We start from the raw sequence: 16471 nt of genomic DNA on the forward strand, positions 1-16471 counted from the left end.
GCCAGGCGCCAGCCACCACTGCAAGGGGATGGATGCTGGTGACGCTGACATGTATACGCACCTTTCAGTCTGTGCAAAGGCACAAACACACATGCATAGCGCACACAGGGATGATTGTGCATGCTTGAACACATAAACACACACATGATGCACTTGAGAACACATCATGGCTGTTACGTATGGGATCGTGCTGCAGTCCTGCCCCCTTTTCCTGGGGGCCCTCCCTCAGCAGTAGGCTAGCCTGGCAGGCCCCAACCTCACAGATGGGCCCCAACCTTGACCTGCCCCAGGCATCCCTGGGGGGTCCTTCAGATGGGGGGGTTCCCAGTGGGCCCGTACCGGAAAGAACAGAGGGAGGGAAGGGCAGGCAGGCATGGAGGATGAAAGAGCACCGGCCCCCCAGAAGGGCTGGCAGAATCCTGGTGCCTTCAGAGCCGAGAGCAGCGTGGTTTGGAAATGAGCCTTTATTCCCGTCGCTGTTTTACATATTAATTAAAGTGTTTTCCTCACATCAAGAATATGCCTGCGGCGGCTGGGGGTGGGGGGGTGGCGAAGGGGTGGTTGGGCACAAAGGCACAGCATTTCCCCGTGCTCTGCCCTGGCCCAAGGTTCATACTCAGGGAGGAATTGGGGGGGGGGGAACCTTCCTGCCACATCTATGCACCAAATATACAAACGAGGAAGAGGGGGCTGCGGGCTCTGAGCCCCCAAACTGGGCTGGGGCTGCACAGAGCAGAGCCCAAGAGGGGCGGACACCTCTTGCAGACACACACTACACCCTGCACACGGCACACAGATGCACACGGCACACAGATGCACACACGTAAACACACACATAGTCACACACATGTGCTTTCGCACTCATGCGCAGAGATGCAAACCTACACACACAAACGAACACACATTGCATGCTCACACACGCACAGATGGAGAACTGCACACATGAACACACACAGTCTTTTGGGTCACACCCGGCAGCGCTCAGGGGTTTCTCCTGGCTCAGATATCGCTCCTGGCTGACTCGGGGGACCCTGTGGGATGCCGGGATTCGAACCACTATCCTTCTGCATGCAAGGCAAATGCTCTACCTCCATGCTATCTCTTGGGCTTCCACCCTCTATTTTCTTTCATTCTTTCTTAATTTATTTTTGTTTGTTGGTTTGGTTTTTGAGCCACACCCAGTGGCACTCAGGTGTTCTTCCTGGCTCTGTGCTCAGAAATTGCCCCTGGCAGGATCGGGGGACCATATGGGACGCCAGGGATCAAACCCGGGCCCATTCCAGGTCAGCCATGTGTAAGGCAAGTGCCCTACCTTTGTGCAATCGCTCCGGCCCCTTATAAACTCTCGTTCGGATACACATGTGCACTCACACACACATCGCATCAGCCCTGGGCCTTCTTCTCTTCCCTCCCAGCACCAGGAGGCAAAGCCTCACTCTGGGGGCAAGGAAGGTCTCATCATACTTGGCCGGAATGAAATGGGGTGTAGGCGATTGTGGGGGCTGCTGTGTGCAGAGTATCTGAGGGCGGAGGCTGTGGTCCATGCTCCTGCCCACAACCCTGCTTGGAGCTGATGCAGAGACCTGTTTCAGGATGTGGAGGCAGGACCCTGGTGGGGGGTGATCAGTAAGGGGCTCGGGCACTGCCGTGGGCTGGGGCCTTCGTACATGATAGCATGGGGGTGGATCTGCCTGACTCAGGCCCTGGGACTCTCCTCCCCATCTCTGCAGAGCTCCTGGACACGGGATCCTCTGCCCAGTCCTGCCCCCTCCGCCCAAGACCCAGTGCCCCTCTTACAGCCCTGGGCATTGCCAGTGCCAGCCTCGGGGCAAGGCATCACCCCAGCCCAGGGCCTTCTCTGCACAGGCTCGTCCCCCTCACATCCCAGATGCCGTCAGTGCTCGGCCCATCCCACTGCCACTTGCCCCACAGCACAGACAGACACAAGCACCAGAGCTGCCTACCCACCCACCCACCTCCTGTATCACTGTGCCACTTCCCTTAGGCCCAACCCCAGAGCCGGGACTGGACCTTGAAGGGTTGACACGGTTCCCACCTGCCACTGAGCCTCAGTGAACTACTGTCTGGTTGGCCGCAGGGCTCTCGGCTCCAAGCACTGAGAACCTAGTCCTAGTACCTACAGCATCCCGCATAGCACCTTCACAGTATTCAGCACCCAGCCTAGCACCCACACAACACTCAGCACGTCACTTAGCATAACACCCAGCAACCAACACAGCACCCACACTACTCCCACAAAGTTCTCAGCACCACACCCAAAGGCTCATTCACACAGCACCCATCTTAGTAGCCAGAGCACTCCGCACAGCACCTAATATAGCACCAACACAGCTCAGCACCTCCAGCACCCAGAATAACCAGCAACCAACACAGCAACTGCACACACTAAGCACAGAGAAGCCAGCAGCCACCGCATCTATCCAGCACCTAGCGCAGTACCAAGTACAGCACCCAACACGGTGCCAAGCACAGCAGTCAGCACAAAGCGATGCTTTCAGGGGGGCAAAGTCTTTTTTCTCATCCCTCACTTAGCTTGGAAACCTTTTCTGCCATGGGGACTCTCTTCCAGCTTCCAGAGTAAGCGCTTGAATGATGGAGACACAGCCCCTTCCTTTTGGGGGCTGTGCCTCAACTTCTCGTCTTCCGAGCACTGAACCCAGAGCAAACCTGGGGTTCCCCCCTGGACACAGGGTCTCTGCCAGGGGTACCACTGCTGCCCATAGGAAATCTCCAGAGGTATGGGGGTCCACGTGGGAAGAAGAGGCCGGCAGGCCCGCTTGTCTCATAAATAACCTCTTTATTTTATTGCATATGGCTACTCCGGGCACCCGGACCACAGGGCTATGTACAGGGATTCTCGGCGCACAGCGGACACAGCGGGAGAAGCAATGGGCGCTGGGTCAGCAGCAAGAAAGGGTTGATGCTGTGGAGAGGAACAATGGGGACCCCCCCCCAAAAGAGAGCACTGTCCAATGACTGTTAAAGTTTAGATAGCAAAAAATATTTTAAATTTAAGTCAGGCAAAAAATGTACAAAGACCCAAGAATATACAGTGTGAAGGTTTAGCAAACATAACATTTATACATTTTGGTTCCATTCTGTAAACTAAATGAAAAAGGTAAATATATTGCATATGCCTTTTTTTTTCCTTCCTTTCTTTTGAAATGTACAGGAGAGAGGAAACGTTCGTTTCACATCAGTCTCTTGCTCTTGCTTGTCTGAGTTTGAGGGAACCAGAGACCTACTGTCGAGTGGTCAGGATCCCGCCCGCTCAGAGACGTCACTGCACTCCAACCAGCCTGCAGCTCGGGAGAGCGGAGGCCACCGCACAAGCCAAGCCATGTCCCCGCATACACGCCGGGGCAGAATGTCCACGTGGCTCTCCCACTGCGCCCAGGCATGGAGGTGCGGGCGTCCCGAAACGCAGGCTCGCAGCTCTGAGCATTTTACATTCAACTGTCTTGCAATACAATCAATCCTCTGTTCTCGAAGTTCCAGCCTGGGAGCAGGAAGACGTTTGCATCACCATTAAGTAAGAGTTTTAAGACATCACACTTTTTGGTCTTCCTCTTAAACAAACAAGTAAACAAACAAACAAACAGAAAAAAAAACAACCAAAAGCCTCACCTGTGTTAATGCATTATTCTATAATTATATAGATCTATATATTTATATGTTTTTATCCCCCTTCCTTCAAACCCAACCACCAATCACATCTTCGGATGGATTCCTGAAGGGTTGAGGGGCACAACCACGGGCAGCAGATGGCCCGGCTAGGGAAGAAGTGCACTCCCGTCCCTGCTGTCCAGCTGAGCTTTGTAGAAGCTGCTAGGGGAACCCCGTCTTCTATGCGGGGAGCCCATCGCTGACAGAGGCTGACGTGTCCACTCTCAGCCCATTCCGCAAAGTCAGTGGCCGTGCTGCGGCCGTGCTGCTGAGTCGACAGGGACCGCTGCTTCGAATTTTTGGTTCAAGAAATAAACGCAAGCTCAGGGGTAAGGAGGGCAAAGACGCCCAGCTAGTCACGGGAATTAAAAAGTCTTTTGCAACCCGAAGTACCTACATGCGTGTCTAGGGAGCAAATTCATCAACACGTCTGTTTAAGGTCACAGCAGAGATTCAGCCCTCCACCCGGCCCCCCAGGCCCGGATAGTGGATGGTCTCGAGTCTGGAGTGACCCAGTTTAGAGAGAATTCATAGCATCTGTGTATCCTTCTGCAGAGTCCAAGCTCAAAGCGCAAGTCCTTCACCAGGTATCAGGCCAGTGCCAGGCGGTGTCCATAGGCCAAGATGGGGGCCAGGTAGGAGCTGGGCTCACAGCCCACAGAGCTCCAGCCCAGGGCCAGCCCAGGGCCCTACAGCACCCTGGCCACATGGCTCTCTGGGTGCACTGAGGTAGGATTGTGGGGATCTTCAGAGGACACTCCCGGGCTGGCTGACCTCCTTGTCCGTGGATGGCCCCGCTGGGCTTCGCCAGTAGAAAAGTGGGGAGCCAGGAGCACCCCGGCCCCAAGTGAGAATATCCACTCTACCAAGAGAGATGCACATCCCAGGATCTTGCAGTTTGAAAAGAAAAGCCGACGGGACGACACCTGTGGGCGTCCAGGGGACCCTGGGAGAAAGTGAGCAGTGTGGTGGCCGGACGTCCTGTGAAGATTCTCTCTGGGGTGTGGCCCAGGGTCCAGCCAACCATGGTTACTCTGCAAGAGAAGGGGAGCGGAGTCAGAGCAGGAAGAGAAATGGGGTCCCCTCCCATCCACCAGAGCAAGTTTGGGGGGACCACACTGAGTGTGACCTTCTCAGAGGAAAAAGTGAGCTGGGGGATCTCGCATTCCCCAAACCACAATGTAGGCTGTAGATCTCGGGGCAATCTGGCTGGAGGGGCTCACTGGTGACAAGTGACTATGGAGGGACACAAAGCCCATCTGTGTCACCTATCCGAGGCTGCATACGTCTACCGGGTGGAGGAACAGGGCTGTCCCTGCCAAGACAAAGGCTCTAGTGCTGCCTCTCCCACTGCCCTGGAAATAAGCTGTGGCCATCCAGGCATCCCAAGACCACAGGACTCCCCGACACATCTCCACAGGCAGGCCTTTCTCAGAGCAGGTGCCTAGGGCAGAGCAGAGAAACAAACACGGCTGGTCTGACTGAAATGACATAGGGCGACCACGAACCCCAGGCCACCCGCAGACACCAGGAGCCAGGAAATCCAGCTCTGGGACTCAGGCACCAGGGAAGAAAAGACACACAAGTCCCATGAACAGGTTCAAGGAGAGGCTATGGAAAGTCAGAAAATCCAGAGTCCAGGAGAGTCATGGAGTTTATGGAGTGTTGACTAAATGGAGAATCCGCAAGACTCATGGAGAGTCGATGGAGAGTCACGGAGATCTATAGAGTCTATGGAGAGTCTACGGAGACTCAGTGGAGAGCCCATCGAGGCCTGCAAAGACCAGCTGTACAGGGAATCCTACATGGGACTTTCCCTGCACTCTCCATGGGCTCTTATGTAGTCATCTACTGTTCATGCATGGAATATAGTCATGTTCTGTTTACATGGAGTCCATGTACAGTCATGCACGTACAGTCCTGTGTGGAGTTGTAGTGACCCTGTGCAGTCCTGGACAGTTCATGAAGTCTGAGTTCGTTTATAGTCCATGTAGTATCACACAATCGATATGAAAGCCTATGTAGAGTCCCATGTTAAAAAAAAATCACTTTTAATCCAGTCTATGTAATGCCCATGTAGAGTCCATGAGAAGTCCATATAGAGTTTATATAGAATTCATGTAGAGTCCAAACATAGTTCATGCAGAGCCTGTATTTCCATGGACAGTCCCTGCAGAGCCCATGTTATCCATGTAGAGCACATTACAGTCCATGTAGAAGCCATGTACATCTGTGTAGAACCCATGTGTTCTCCACGTACAGTCTGTGTAGAGTTCACATACTCTATGTAGATCCCATATGCTCTTCACAATCATGTACAGTCCATGTGGTGTCCATGTACAGCCTGCGTATACCCTTGTACTCTCCATGCAGAATCCATTATAGTCCATGTAGAGTCAGTGTAGAGTCCATGTAGATTCCATGTGCTCTTCATGTACTGTCTGTGTAGTCCATCTAGATCCCACGTATTCAAAGTAGAGCCCATTACAATGTGTGTAGAGTCCATGTACATTTGTGTAGAGCCTAGGTACTCTCCATGTAGTCCGTGTACAGTCTGTGTAGAGCCCATGTACTCCATGTAGAGCCCTTTACTGTCCATGTACTCTCCATACATAATCCATGGAGAACCTATGCCAAGCCCAGGGAAAGCCCAAGCGGGCTCAGGGCCAGTTTCTAAGGTCCTGAGCTCACGCTGGTGCAGAGCAGATGGGGCCTCTACGGGCACATGGACGAGGATCAGAATGGACCACAGGCCACAGCGCAGCTCTCTGGGGCTAGGGAGTTTGGTCCTGCAACACTGACCTGCCCTCCAGTGATATCCCCACACCCAGCAACACCACCGCAGCCAGGAGCCCCCCATGGTCCCAGTGGTCACAGAATTGAAGCAAAAACAAATGCTCAGTGCCTGAGAAATTCCTAGAAAAGTAGACATGCTAATTCTGTATCTCCTTACTTACTGAAAGCAAAACACTCAGAATATATTAGAAAAAAGAAAAGGCCAGGTGGGGCCTGATAACAGATGGGGATTCTGAGAAAAACGGTCACTGGCCCTTCCTGGGAACGCAGCAAGGACGGGGACAGTGCTCACCAAGGACAAAGACAGTGCTCACCAGGCTGCTGGGGAGGGCAGCCGGGAACAGGCGCGGGCAGTGGTCAGGGGCCTTTTATTGGCTCCCACCCACCAGGACCCCACGCCAAACCTGCCTCGTGCCTGCATTTCCCAGGCAAGCCCCTTCCTCAGGCAGGGTCAGTCAGTGATTCTTGCAACCCAGCCCAGGGCCCAAGTGCTCCCGCCGATTTTCCAGCATCAGGGCCTGGGGGTCACTCTGGCCACTCTCCACAGCCCAGGATTGGGACCAATCAATTCTCCAGCTCCACAAAGAGAAGACGCTTCCGTGACCTTAACACCCGTGAGAACATGGGCACCTGCTCCCCCCAATTCCACCTCACTCTCAGCTCCCCAGGCCTGGCACTTCCAAGTCTGCTCAGAACCGGGGGGCAAAGACAAGCGAAGTTTCCGATGCACCGAGAAAGACAATCCGTTCAGGCGAGGCTAAAGCCACACGCCAGAGACGTGGGTCTTAGGGTGCTAGGTCCCCTCACATAGCTCTGCCTGCACAGGGCCCCAGTGCTAAATCCAGAGGCCGCCGCACAGGGCTTCTCTCAGGTCAGTTCGTGGGCTGAGGGTGTCTGAGCTTAGCCAGGGGAGCATAGAGTCTCTCACAGAAAGGAGCCATGTGATCTCGGGGCCTACCAGGCCACGGGGTCGTCTGCGGGTACAGCAGGAAGAGCAGAGATGACCCTCAGAAACAGGACCCCCAAAACTCACTGACAGAAAAGCTGACACGCTTCCAGGTCAGGACGTCCGGCACATCCAAGGTGGTCGCTCCCCCGAGCTCTCGGGAGCCGCCTCACCTTGCCACGGACCCAGTGACACAGGACAGCTGTGTCACCCATGGCGGGTGATGATAATGGGACCGGTCCAGTCTCCAGCGACTCTGCCAAACAAGGGACCCTATTGTGCAAAGCTCTCTCTCCCTGTGTGTCTCTCTTCCTCTCTCTCTGCTTCTCTCTCTTTCACACACACAAGGTACCCTACTTTCTATCTCTCCTCTCTCCTTCCCTCCTCTCTCTCATCTCTCTCTCTCTCTTTGTTTCTCTCTGTCTTTCTGTTTCTCCCTCTCTGCCTCTTTCCTCTCTTCTCTCTTCCTCTCTCTCTACCTCTCTACCTGTCTCTCTCCTATCCCCTCTGCACCTACAGGCCATGAACCCAGATCAGGGGCAAAGGTGGCATTTCCTGTCTGTCCTCGCAACATGGCCCAGACTGTAACTCTCCCCGCTTGGTGCCCCAGTCCCTGCACAGACAATGCGACGGACTCCTCAGGCCTCTGGAGAAACCCAACACTCGGCAGCTTCCCCGTCGGGGCCTCCCTGGTTCCGCTCAGAAACCATCTGCCTCTGGCCTGGGTCCACCCCGCCCCAGGCCACTGTAACGGGTGGCAGAGTCTGGGGACAGGGTCCCAAGTGGCCCAAGACCACGTCCCCTGGGAACAGCTGCTCACACCCGAGAGAGAGAGAGAGAGAGAGAGAGAGAGAGAGAGAGAGAGAGAGAGAGAGAGAGCTTATCGACGCCCCAACCTGGAAACAAGGTGGGTAGGGTCCAGCCCAGTGCAGCCCTGACATTCAGATCCCATTTCCCCTCGTGTCCCAGGTGACCCCACAAACATTGCATTCGGGGCTCCCCCACCCCCCACACCCAAACAGGACAAAAAAGCGTCTCTCTGCGGTCCAGATCTGATAACGGCTCCCAGCTCTGGGAACTCGGCTTCCAGAAAGGGCGCTGGGGGCCCCCAAACAGAAAGGCCTTTATGTCAGCACAGCCCACGAACCCGCCCGGGGTCCTTCATCATGCCCAGGGGGAGCCCCGGGTGCACCCAGAGAGGGGCCAGGCTCAGTGGAACCCCCAGACCATTGAGGGTGCCTCTGCTGCAGTGTGGGCTGTGGGATTTGAACCCAGCACTGCGTCTCCCAGGCCAGGGTCCGAAGTGCCTGGGGTCCGAGCCAGTCTCAGCTGCCTGCCAAAGTCTCCTGGGAGGCTGCAGCAGCTCTAGCCTGGTGGTCACAACAGCTCCTCACATCCTGCACAAGGCTCTGAGGGAACAGTGGCCTTACTTACACACGGGGGTGTCTAGAGTTCACAGATGATGCTGAGAGCACAGCTCTGCCGCTCACGGCCTGTAGTAACCCCCGCAGGCCTTCCTGCAGCCCCTGATCCTAGAACATGGCACTGAGTGCCCTGCCAGGTGGGAGGGCTGGTGCCCTGCCCGTGCCCCCTGGGGACCCCGCACCAGGAAGGGCTTGAGGAGCCGTCTGTGAGGCACAGCAAGTGAGGAGAGGGACTCGGGACTCCCCCTTCTCCCACCATCCAACAATGTCATTCGGATCAGCAGCCAGAAACTCACCTTCCCTGCCAGGGTCAGGGTCAAGAGTCAACTCAACAGCACCCTCAGTTGCTCCCAAGAACTACTGTTAAAAAACTCTCTCTCTCTCTCTCTCTCTCTCTCTCTCTCTCTCTCTCTCTGTCTCTCTCTGTCTCTCTCTCTGTCTCTCTCTGTCTCTGTCTCTCTCTGTCTCTCTCTGTCTCTCTCTCTCTCTGTCTCTGTCTCTCTCTGTCTCTCTCTGTCTCTGTCTCTGTCTCTGTCTCTCTCTGTCTCTCTCTCTGTCTCTCTCTCTGTCTCTGTCTCTCTCTCTGTCTCTCTCTGTCTCTCTGTCTCTCTCTGTCTCTCTGTCTCTCTGCCAGGAAAAAACGAGACAGACACACGTGATATTCATTCAGAAAGCTGGATGTGTAGTATGTGTACCGTGCATGCATTGTGTGTGTGCCTGTGTGCATGTGTGTTACCAGACACCCACACTTCCGGAACACCCTGCCCTATGCCCGGGAGCCAGTGCAAGCAGGCCCCTTATTATCTCATTAAGACAAGAGCCAGTCACCAGGCCGGAAAGCTCGGGGCCGGGAAATGATGCCAGTGGTCTGTCCAGCAGCATCCCTGCCACACTAAGAAATATCCGCACCTATGTTTGCGACCCGGTGGGCAACACATCTCCACACCCGGGCCCATCGACCGCCCTCTGCAAACACGGACAGACACGGATGCCACGGCCCTGACAGAAGGAGGGGAAGAAAGAGCCTTTTATCCAGCACTTTCCAGGCACTTGTTTCAGGCTTATCTAATCAGCCCTGGCCATGCATAGAAGCCAATTTTAGAATTAAAAAAATCCCACCAAGGAGCAACTCCAAGACATTCTGGGCCAGTCAAGTTCCTTCCTCAAGCAGCTGGAGCACGAGCTGGCAGTGCTAGGCCATCCCATCACCCTCAGCATGGCGCTGGCAAGGGCTGCGTTTTCCTCATGCACAGAGAGACCCCATCCTGCAAACTCCCTCTGCCCCCCCCCAACTTGTCCTGGGTGATGCAGAAAAAAGGACGGTCACCGATGACAAGGAGTGTCCACCAGGGTGTGTCCCTGCTTCTCAGCTCCGCCACCCACCTGTGTGTGACAACCTCCAGCCTTTGTCCCTGCCTGTGTCAGTGGCAAGATACACACAAGGCTGTGGAGACAAGCACAGGAAAGCGGGTGTGAGGACCCGGCCCCTTGGAGGGAACTCGCTTTGTCTCTCTTTCTCTCTCAACCTCTGAGCGCTTGCGGCTTTGCAAGAGGACCTCCGTCGGCCATTCAATCGTGCCCAAACCCAGGGCAGAAACAGTTCTTCGAGAGCACACGTGATCATTCCAAGTCTGCGTGTTCTCTCCTCGCATCCTGGGCCTCAGTGACTAGTACTGCCTTGGAGCACAAGCCGGCTAGGGGCAGGAGTTGACAGTCCTGGTGCCGGGCTAGGGGTGGGCAAGGCTGGCCTTGCCTACCGGCTTTCTATGCCCACTGCCTCATAAAAGGGGGGGGTTTCCTCTCCAGCCATGCAGACTTTGGGGGCAGAGGGACCCCTAACCCACTCACTCTCCTCTGCCCACGCCCCTAATGCCAACAAATTACTACTGATCTCGGGCACTCGGTCGCAAGGGCCTCTGGGAAAGGGGCTGACTGGCCAGTTGAGCTGGGGTCTGGGAGGCTTGAGTTCCCCATCCCCCCACAGATATACACCTGGGCAGAAATGCGCATAGGAAGACCAGGCTGGTTTTTGAGCCGATGCAAGACCCAGCAAAAGCCCCCTTCCTGCCCTACAGCAGCGGGGAGGCCACCTCCCACCTCCTCACCCGTGTCTCAGGCAAGACACAGTAACCCCACAGCCACTCTCTGCAAACTGAAAGCCTCTAAACTCCAAGCTAAGGGACCCTCGAGTGGGGTCCCCCATTCCGGTAACTTCCCAAGGATCTAATCAGATAAGGCCACATGACGCACAGAGCCCCCCAGGGTGAGGCGTTTCCATCTCTGATTCTCGCTTTTAATTAAGAGAGGAAATCGCTCTGCTCACTGCAGGGCTGGCGCACACCGGCTGTGCTCTGGACCCGACAGCCCCTGGCAGGCAGGGCCTGGCTGAGCTGGACCCTCAGGCCAGCTTCCATCCTTCATCCTCTCCATCCATCTCCTTCCATCCTCTCCACCCTGCAGGCCTGCGCCCTAGGGCCAGCTCCAGATGCATCCAGGAACCTGCCCAGACACACCCAGGACCCCAGCTCCAGACGTACCCAGGATCCTACCCAGATGCACCCAAGATCCCAGCTCCTGGCCCACCTGGAACCCCAGATTCACATCTGCAGGGGCAAAACAGAAACGCCCTGAAAACACACCCCACCCTAAAGCGGCACACGGTCAGGGTGGCCAGCTGCTCCTTTCGGCACTGCAGAGGCGGAGAAGAATATCCAACAGACCAAGCTGTTCCAGAAACATCCGCTCTACGCCCCTCCCCCCTCCCAGCCTTTCAGAGAGCACAGATCTCTGACAGGCATCTTGGCCCAGGGAAATTTGGAACCGTGTCTGTCTGGGTGGGGTCCACGGGAGGGTCTCACAGAGAGAACGGTGTCACTGGGGCAGGGAGGCATTCACAGGTGATCCCCTCACAGGCCACACACACACACACACACACAATCACACAGTCACACACCACTTTCACACACTCATACACACACACACAATCACACAGTCACACACCACTTTCACACACTCATACACACACACACACACAATCACACAGTCACACACCACTTTCACACACTCATACACACACACTCAGTCACACGCATAATCACACACCCACTCTCACACAGTCGCACACTTAAACATACCACGGATGCCTCAGGACCCTGATGTTGCTCTGTGCCCACCCAGGGTCTGAGAGGCAAAATGTCCCACCAGGTTCTTGCTGCCCTGGGACTACGACGGGGACTACTAGATTGGGGTCAAGGCCTCTCTTTCCTTATTCCTCTGAGCCTCACATCTGCAAACTGGCAGCTTTGGGGACACCTGAGAAACAGGTGAGGTGGGTTTCTTCATCCCAGGACACTGGCCCCCTCGGCCAGAAGACCGAGAGTCTGAGGGGCTGGACAGAGTCGGGAGGCGCGAGAAGGAAGAAGACGCCCCGCCAAGCACCAAGCCCGCCAAGCACCACCCCGACCCAGACCCAGCCCGGGGGGCCCAGCCACCCAGTGTCACCGCCTGGGCCCTCACCTTTCACCACGGCCGCCTCCTTCAGATGATGGGACAGGAAGTCGATGCTGGCGTAGGTGTTGGGCGCAGGGCCCGGGCCCCCACACACGCTCCCGCCGCCGCCGCCTACGGCTCCGATGAGGCCCCCCAGGCTGCGGGTCCGGCCCCAGGCGCCCTTGTCCGGGGGCAGCTGGTCGCGCACGTCGATGGCGATGTAGTTGAGGCCGTTCTGAAAGCCGGCTGAGGTCTCCCTGCGCATGGGGCCGCCCACCAGGCCCCCCACGGGGCTCGCTGTCCAGGGCCTCGCGGCCGGCGCCAGCGACGGCTGCTGGTGCCGGGGCGACGCGGGGGCGTCGTGGGCCACCCCGAGGGCACCGCTGCTCCCGCCCAGCGCCCCTTCGCTGCTCTTCCGGAGAGACACGTTCTCCACCGAGGCCGAGTTGTGGCGCTTGGGCGTGTGCGCGAAGGATGGGGACACGGGGGTCACAGTGGTGGTGGACGAGAAAGTCTCGGAGCTGTGGCGCCGACGGCCACCCTGTGGGTCCGCGCGGATGACCTTGGCGCCTCGGTGTGGGTCCGCAGGCTGGCTGACCTGCAGGAAGGCCTCGAGCCCCGACACCTGCTCCATGAGGCTCAGACGCTTCACGCCCGACGTGGGGCTGCCCAGGCGCGGGCCCTCGGGCTTGGGCGGCGCGGCGATGGGCTGCGGGGACGTGGCGGCCACGCCGAAGGCCATCTCGGTGTAGTCGCTGTCGGTGGCCGAGGCCGAGCCCAAGGTGGCAGCGCCGCGACCCTGGGCAGCGGTGGGCGCGGCTCCTGGCTGGTGGTACAGCTCCCCGTGGGAGGGCGGTCGAGGCACTGGAGGCACCGCTGCCCTTGCTGCCACGGACGGGGCGGCCGGGTGCGTGGACAGCGGCCCGTCCAGGGAGCCTAGAGGGAGCGCGGTGCCCGCGGGGCCCGGCCTGGGGGAGCTGAAGTCCAGGTTCATGTAGTCGGACAGCGGGGAGCGCTGGCGGCTGTCGCTGCTGGTTCCAGGTGTGCCGGAGCCCAGCGACGAAGCTGGACTGCCAGCGGACAGCAGCGAGGACGACGAGGTGGCCGAGCCCAGCAGGCGCGCCCCGGCCTCGCCGAAGTCGATGTTGATGTACTCGCCGGGGCTCTGGGGCTCGGGGGGCAGCGGGGACTCGTGCATGCAGGGGAGGGTCTGGAGGCTGTCCAGGGACAGGCGTGTGGGGCGCACGGCGCGGCTGCGCGGCACGGCCAGGCCCTCGGGGCGCGCGGCCACGGGGGAAGGCGCGGGGACAGGCTCGGGCCTCTCCTCCTCTAGGATGCGGCCCACGGGCGAGCTCATGAGGACATAGTGGTCGTGGTCCTTGTAGGCGCGCGGCAGGGAGCTGGGGCAGCCGTCGGCGTGGCCGTGGCCGTGCATGTGGCCATACCCGGACACTGAGAAGAAGTCCGGCGGCGTGCCCGCAGGGCCGGCGTCGCTGGGGGACATGTTGAGGTAATCGCTGGACAGAAGCCGGGCGTCGGGGGCCTCCGCCGGCACCTTGGGGCCACTCCACATGCGCATGTAGCCGCTGTCCTCGGGGGAGCTGCCCACGGGCGAACCCGCCTTGCCAGGGAAGCCCCTGAGCACGGCCGCCAAGCTGGACGGCGTGGAGGCGTTGGACGCAGGCCCCAGCGGGCCCACGGTGGCCCCGCGCGGCTTCAGGATCTGTTGCGGGGCGGACACGCTGGTCGGGCTCATGGGCATGTACTCATCGCCTCGCCGGCCGCTCCGGGCCGTCGCGGGGCCCCGCAGCACGGCTCCGGGCGTCATGGGCACGTAGCCGTCGTCAGGGCCCAGGTGGCCGCTCGAGCTGCGCTGCGAGGCGATCTCGACGTCGCCGTGGTCGTCCGGGTAGGGGTGGTAGGCCACCTTGGGCGAGGACGCCACGGGGCAGGACGGACACGGGCGGCCGTGGCTGCCCGCGAAGGTGGCGCGCATGAGCGTGTACTCGTCCAGCGAGCCCGAGGCGGGCTGCGGCGCGGGGCGCTGGCGCGCGGGGGTGGTCAGCGAGTAGGTCCTGTGGCGCAGGCCCCGCTCCAGGTCCGGCGCGTCGCCGGACACGCGACGGTAGGGGCGGCCGCAGTGGCTGGGGGGCCGGTCCATGGCCATGTAGCCGCCGTAGAGCTCCCCGCCGGCGCCTCCGGGGCCATCCCGGGCCGGCGGGGTCTCGGCCATGCCGTCGGGCGTGTTGCTCCGGTGGCCGCAGAAGGAGCGCGGGTCCCCGGGGCTGGACCCGGACTCGTCCAGGGACATGAAGCCCGGGTCGCTGGGGGAGCCCGACGCCGAGGCGCTGCCGCTGGAGGGGCGCGGCGCCGCGGGGTGCGCCGAGGCCGAGCCGTGGCCGCCGCCGCCGCCGCCGCCGGACGGCAGGCTGCCCGCGCCGGGGCTGGTGGCCGCGGGGGGCGAGTGCGCCACGGGCATGGACATGGAGCGGCTGTGCTGGAGCGCGCCACCTGCGGGCAGCAGGGCCCCCTTGGCGGCGGCGCGGCCACCTCCTCCCAGCGTGTGCGAGCGGCTCAGGGGCGCGCGCGCCGGGCCGGGGCTCAGGGGACTCCCGGCCACCGACACGGGCCGGCCCGCGGGGGTCCCCGCCGGGGTCCCCGCCGCCGCCCCGCTTTCGCCCTCGCTGGCCGTGCGCGCCCGGCACGACGCGCACTTGGCGGCCGGCGGCGTGGCCGCCAGGCTGTCGGTGCGCGAGCGGCGCACCAGGCCCGTCTGGCTCGGGGGCAGCTGGACCAGGTGGTGGTGGTGGTGGCGGCGCGCCCCGGGCACGCTGATGGGGTGCGTGGCCGAGGACTGGCTCTTGCTGCGCGGGCGGAACTCGAAGAGCTCCTTGAGCGCCTTCATGGCCTCCAGGATGGTCTCGTGGATGTGCTGGGCCACCACCGAGTCGTCCGCCTGCATCCACAGCTCGCCGGGGCCCGTGACGGCCGAGCGGCCCACCTCGATGAAGAAGAAGCTGTCCGAGTGTCCGCAGCGGCGGATGTTCATCAGCTGCAGCGTGACGGACGGCTGCTCGCAGTTGAGCTTCACGAAGCCCACGGTGCGCGCCGACAGGCACAGGCGGTACACGCCGGTGAGGTTCTTGGTCTGGCCGAGGCCCTTGGGCTTCAGGTTCACCTGCCACACCTCGCGGTAGGCGGCCGCCGCGCCGGGCGCGCCCCCGGGCCCGTAGGCGTCCTCGGCGCCCGCGGAGGCCGCGGCGGACGAGCTGCCCAAGGCGCCGGGCAGGGACGCGCTGCAGGACGCGGCCAGGGCGGCCCGGGGCGCGTCGTTGGCGGCGGCGGCGGCGGCGGCGGCCTGGGCAGCGCGGCCCTCGCTCACCAGCTCGGTGAGGGCCCGGTACCAGCCGTCCTGCTCCTGCTCGCTGTCGGCCGCCACGGCGAAGTACTCGTCGCGCGTGTACAGGGCGATGAGGTATTTGTGCTTGGCGTCGGCGCGCTTGTTGATGTTCAGGCAGCAGTCGAGGGCGATGACCCGCTTGGGCGCGCCCGCCTTGCTGCGCCACTTCTTCTCGCTCTCGTAGTACTCGAGCCTGGGGGGCTGCTGCGGCTGCTGCTGCTGGGGCTGCGGAGGCTGCTGCTGCTCGTCTCCAACGGCCGCGCCGGGTCCCCGCAGCACGAAGAAGCGCTTGTGGCCGTGCTTCTGCTTGCGCAGGTACCCGCACTTGCGCACGCCGCTGTTGTTGTTGTTGTTGTTGTTGTGGTTGTGGTTGTGGTTGTGGCTCGGGCTGCCCGGGAGCCCCGGCGCTCCGTGCCGCGGCGGGCTCGCCATCGCCGCCTCCCGAGCTGCGGGAACCGGGAGGGGAGGCGCCCCGGGGGCGCGGCGGCTCCCCGGGCCCCGCGCCCCAAAAAACTCTCTCTCCGGCGAGGCTGGAGCGGGCGGTCCTCTGGGGCCTCGGGGGTGTCGGGAGGGCCGGGGAGCGCAGATCGTCCTCTCTCCGTGCGCCTCGGAGCTCTCCGAACGCGGGGCGGCTCTGGGGGGCACCCTGGCGGGTCGGGCGGCGGCCTCTCGGGCGCTCGGGCGGTGCCTTGGGGGACCCGGCGGCTGTCTCGGAAAAAGAGGCCGATG

General features: G+C 60.4%; 1 protein-coding gene across 1 annotated transcript; it reads right to left on the bottom strand.

Annotated features, from left to right (window-relative positions):
- Nucleotides 1-4612: 4612 nt before the first annotated feature.
- IRS2 (insulin receptor substrate 2) lies at nucleotides 4613-16174 on the bottom strand. Its single transcript, XM_049778093.1, has 2 exons — nucleotides 12370-16174; nucleotides 4613-4721 (listed from the first exon to the last, which is right to left on the bottom strand). Exons 1-2 carry the CDS (start codon nucleotides 16172-16174, stop codon nucleotides 4717-4719), a joined length of 3810 nt encoding a protein of 1269 aa, XP_049634050.1. The 3' UTR covers nucleotides 4613-4716.
- Nucleotides 16175-16471: the final 297 nt, after the last annotated feature.

The sequence above is a fragment of the Suncus etruscus genome, chromosome 8 (assembly GCF_024139225.1).
Source record: "Suncus etruscus isolate mSunEtr1 chromosome 8, mSunEtr1.pri.cur, whole genome shotgun sequence".
Classification (NCBI taxonomy): domain Eukaryota; kingdom Metazoa; phylum Chordata; class Mammalia; order Eulipotyphla; family Soricidae; genus Suncus; species Suncus etruscus.

What these genes read in the sequence shown, in the direction of transcription:
- IRS2 (XM_049778093.1), bottom strand. Translation starts at nt 16,174, where the DNA reads ATGGCGAGCCCGCCGCGGCACGGAGCGCCGGGGCTCCCGGGCAGCCCG.